The sequence below is a fragment of the Medicago truncatula genome, chromosome 3 (genome assembly GCF_003473485.1).
Source record: "Medicago truncatula cultivar Jemalong A17 chromosome 3, MtrunA17r5.0-ANR, whole genome shotgun sequence".
NCBI lineage: Eukaryota > Viridiplantae > Streptophyta > Magnoliopsida > Fabales > Fabaceae > Medicago > Medicago truncatula.
In genome coordinates this window covers 49,619,988-49,623,240 of record NC_053044.1, presented here as the reverse complement: position 1 = coordinate 49,623,240, position 3,253 = coordinate 49,619,988, and the positions used below count along the sequence as shown (strand labels likewise).

Here is a 3,253-nt window from a genome sequence, read left to right as displayed (position 1 = left end):
CAACAATCATCGTAAGAAATTATTAACATTTTCCATTAAATGCAAAATCTCATTGGTATCAAATACGTGTTTGTTGTGGGTATGTTAAGGAATTCAAATAGTGATAGCACATCACCGTGTCGTGCAGTTCGTGGGTATGTATGTGCATGTCGTGCACTATAGCACGGCTCAATATAATAATCTTGCATCGAAAGAAATAGACTAAAAAATTGAATAAAACTAATTTTGGCACAAAATTTCTATTATAATCTTGTTAACATACATGTTAACATTTCCAAATAACATACTTCTTCTCGTCAATATTATGAATACAAATATTTTTTAAATTTATTGAATAAACCAAATGGTAGGACCCCTTCCCGGACCCTGCATATGTGGGAGCTTCAGTGCATCAGATTACCCTTTTCTTTTTTAATAATAAATATATCTGATTTATAATATAGACTAAATACATCAATTTTATAATGAAGTTAATTTTTTGTTTTTGTTTATAACAATGATCGAAGACGAATACTTTATTGAATTTCTTTTTTTGATTTATTGCCCTTTTTACCCTTTGTATAAGAGCAACATTGTTTAACTAACAAAAAATAGTTACTTTTATATAAAAAAAAATTGTGTAATTATTATTTTTGTTTGACATAAATTTTTATATAATAGATTCTTTAAACAATAAATATTCTTGAACAATTTGTTAGCTTTACAGAATAAAAAAGTGGTCTATATATGCTATGCTTATTTGTGAGTTTGTGACATTTTTCCTTACCATATAGTAGAATCTGTCCCAAAATAAGCCACCGATTCTGAGCGCTCACTCACTATCCTCCCTTCTGTTCAGTGCACCCCCACACACATCACATGATTGAAAATTAATATACTCCAGTCCTTTCCCATTTACCTGCTTCTTCATCATTTATCATCTACCAACCACCCTCTCTCTCTATCTCTGTCTCTCTAAATGCTGACACACAACCACCGCCATCACATGGCTTCTTCACCTTCTTCATTCTTCAACATTTTCACTCTATTCTTATTACTATTGCAACACTCCCCAATCGTTGTAGTTGCATTTACAGAAACTAGTCCACCCCCAACTCCCATTCCCGAAGACGCAACCACCATTGCTCAATCTCAACCTCAACACACTGTTACACCATTCAAACCAAGCGTAGCTATTGTTATTGGTGTTTTCACTATCCTCTTCTCTCTCACCTTTCTCCTTCTTCTCTACATTAAACACATCAACAACAGCAACACCACCGGTGAGACAATTAACATTGACAGTAGTAGCTTTGTCGGCAGCGGCGGCGGAGTCTCGTCTTTTGCCGGTGGAAGGAAAAATTCCGGTATAGACCGATCGGTAGTTGAATCGTTGCCGATTTTCAGATTCGGATCACTTACAGGCCAAAAGGAAGGTCTAGATTGCGCGGTTTGTCTTTCCAAATTCGAATCTTCAGAAGTTTTACGTTTATTGCCGAAATGCAAACACGCATTTCATGTGGAATGTGTTGATACGTGGTTGGATGCACACTCAACTTGTCCTCTTTGCCGTTACAGAGTTGATCCTGAAGACATTCTTCTAGTAATGGAAGATTCATCTTCATCGCAACAGATTCAGAATCAAAAAGAAGAAAATGATGAATGTGTTGTGGAGATTGAAATTGAAAAAGGAAAAATGATGAGAAACGAGATTGAAGAGTATTATCGAAAGAGACATTCATCGGTAGGGGAAAAAGAATCCGAAAGAAAGAAAACGGCTTCGTTTAGATGGTCTCTGGATAGTTCTAGAAAGAAGAATGAGAATTCTGCTGGACTTGGGCTTGGGCTTGGGCTTGGTTGTTTTGTTGGCCCTGGGCCCAGAAAAGACGGGATGTTGTTAACGAAAGAAGAAACGGAGACGGAGAGGAGGAGGAGGAGTAGCGTTGAACGGAGAAGATTGGAGCATAGGATTATTGTTTCACCTTCGATTACGAATATAAGAAGTGGGCTCCACAAGAATCAACGGTGGAGTGATGTAGAAGCGTGTGATTTGTTGTATCTAACTTCAGAGATGATGATAATGAGTGAGTCACGGAGAGTGAAGCATAGGAATAATGATAGTAGTTGGAATGGCAGAGGTGTAATTAATGAGAGAAGTGTGTCTGAAATCACGGGATTCACCAGGTTTCAAACCAGCAACACCAACAAGCAATAATAATTAATAACAATGCCTTGGATTTGATTTTTTAGTTTCATATACAGGACCACCATCTTGTTATTTATAGTGCATAATTGATATCATGATACATTTGTCAGAATCACAATAGCTCGGCATGAGTTAGTGTGATTGCAACAAAACTATCGTGATACAACAAATAGTCGGCATCTAATTTAAAAAGGAGAAACTTTTGTGTGTTCTGGACTTACCAATGTACTATACCCGGCCGCTCACTGAACTGGACCTGCCACATTGTTTGTTGATGCATTTGTATCTTACCGTAGCTTATCGGTTAGTACAAACTTAGCATATAATTTCTTATTGAGAATCTAACACAACAGAATAGTAGTATAAAAGTACTGTACCTTTCTTTATTATATATTATTATTTTCAGAAAGTATTTTATAGTTTTGTATTGTATGGTTTTGAAAATGGAGACGTTGTTGGATTTATTTGGGTGGAATAGAAGCAGAAACATGGAAGGGATAGATGAGTGGGGTAAGGAAGAGAGACATAACTGCGGATACCAAAGCATAGAGTAGGGAGGTGTTTGGCGCGTGGCTTGGAAATGAAAGTCATTAAAGTGAAAAGCACGTGATGTTATCGGGAGATCCTTTTGTCCTGTCTTTCGCAGTAATCAATTATTTCTCATCTTTCATATCTCATGAACATCCTCTCCATTTAGCAAAATAAATGGAGTTTTGTAAGTTGGAGAGAGATAGACACAAAAAATATATGGTGGGTCCTACCACTAAGTGGATCCTACCATTATTAATTATATTTTACTTTTTTCAAGATTATATTTGTCTTTATCTCTCTAAATTGAAGAAATGGAAAAACACATAAATGGAGATCTCTCCCTCAAATGCATCATCGCATTCATCATCAACACAGCACAGGTACAAACGTACGATATGTTGAAGGCTAGAGTTAAAGAGTTAGGATTGTAGGGTTGGGGTTTTATGAAAAATGTTGAAAATACTCTTTTTAACAGATGAAACTCCATCACTTTATTTATTTGAGATCTATTTTCAAAGGAAAGAAGTTTTAGTATAT

The 3,253-nt window shown here is 36.0% G+C and overlaps 1 protein-coding gene across 1 annotated transcript; it reads left to right on the top strand.

Annotated features, from left to right (window-relative positions):
- The first annotated feature begins 698 nt into the window (after positions 1 to 698).
- Positions 699 to 2,597, top strand: LOC11432287 (RING-H2 finger protein ATL43). Its single transcript, XM_003602872.4, has one exon. The coding sequence runs from the start codon at positions 959 to 961 to the stop codon at positions 2,192 to 2,194; it is 1,236 nt and encodes a 411-aa protein (XP_003602920.2). The 5' UTR covers positions 699 to 958; the 3' UTR covers positions 2,195 to 2,597.
- The last annotated feature ends 656 nt before the right edge of the window (positions 2,598 to 3,253 follow it).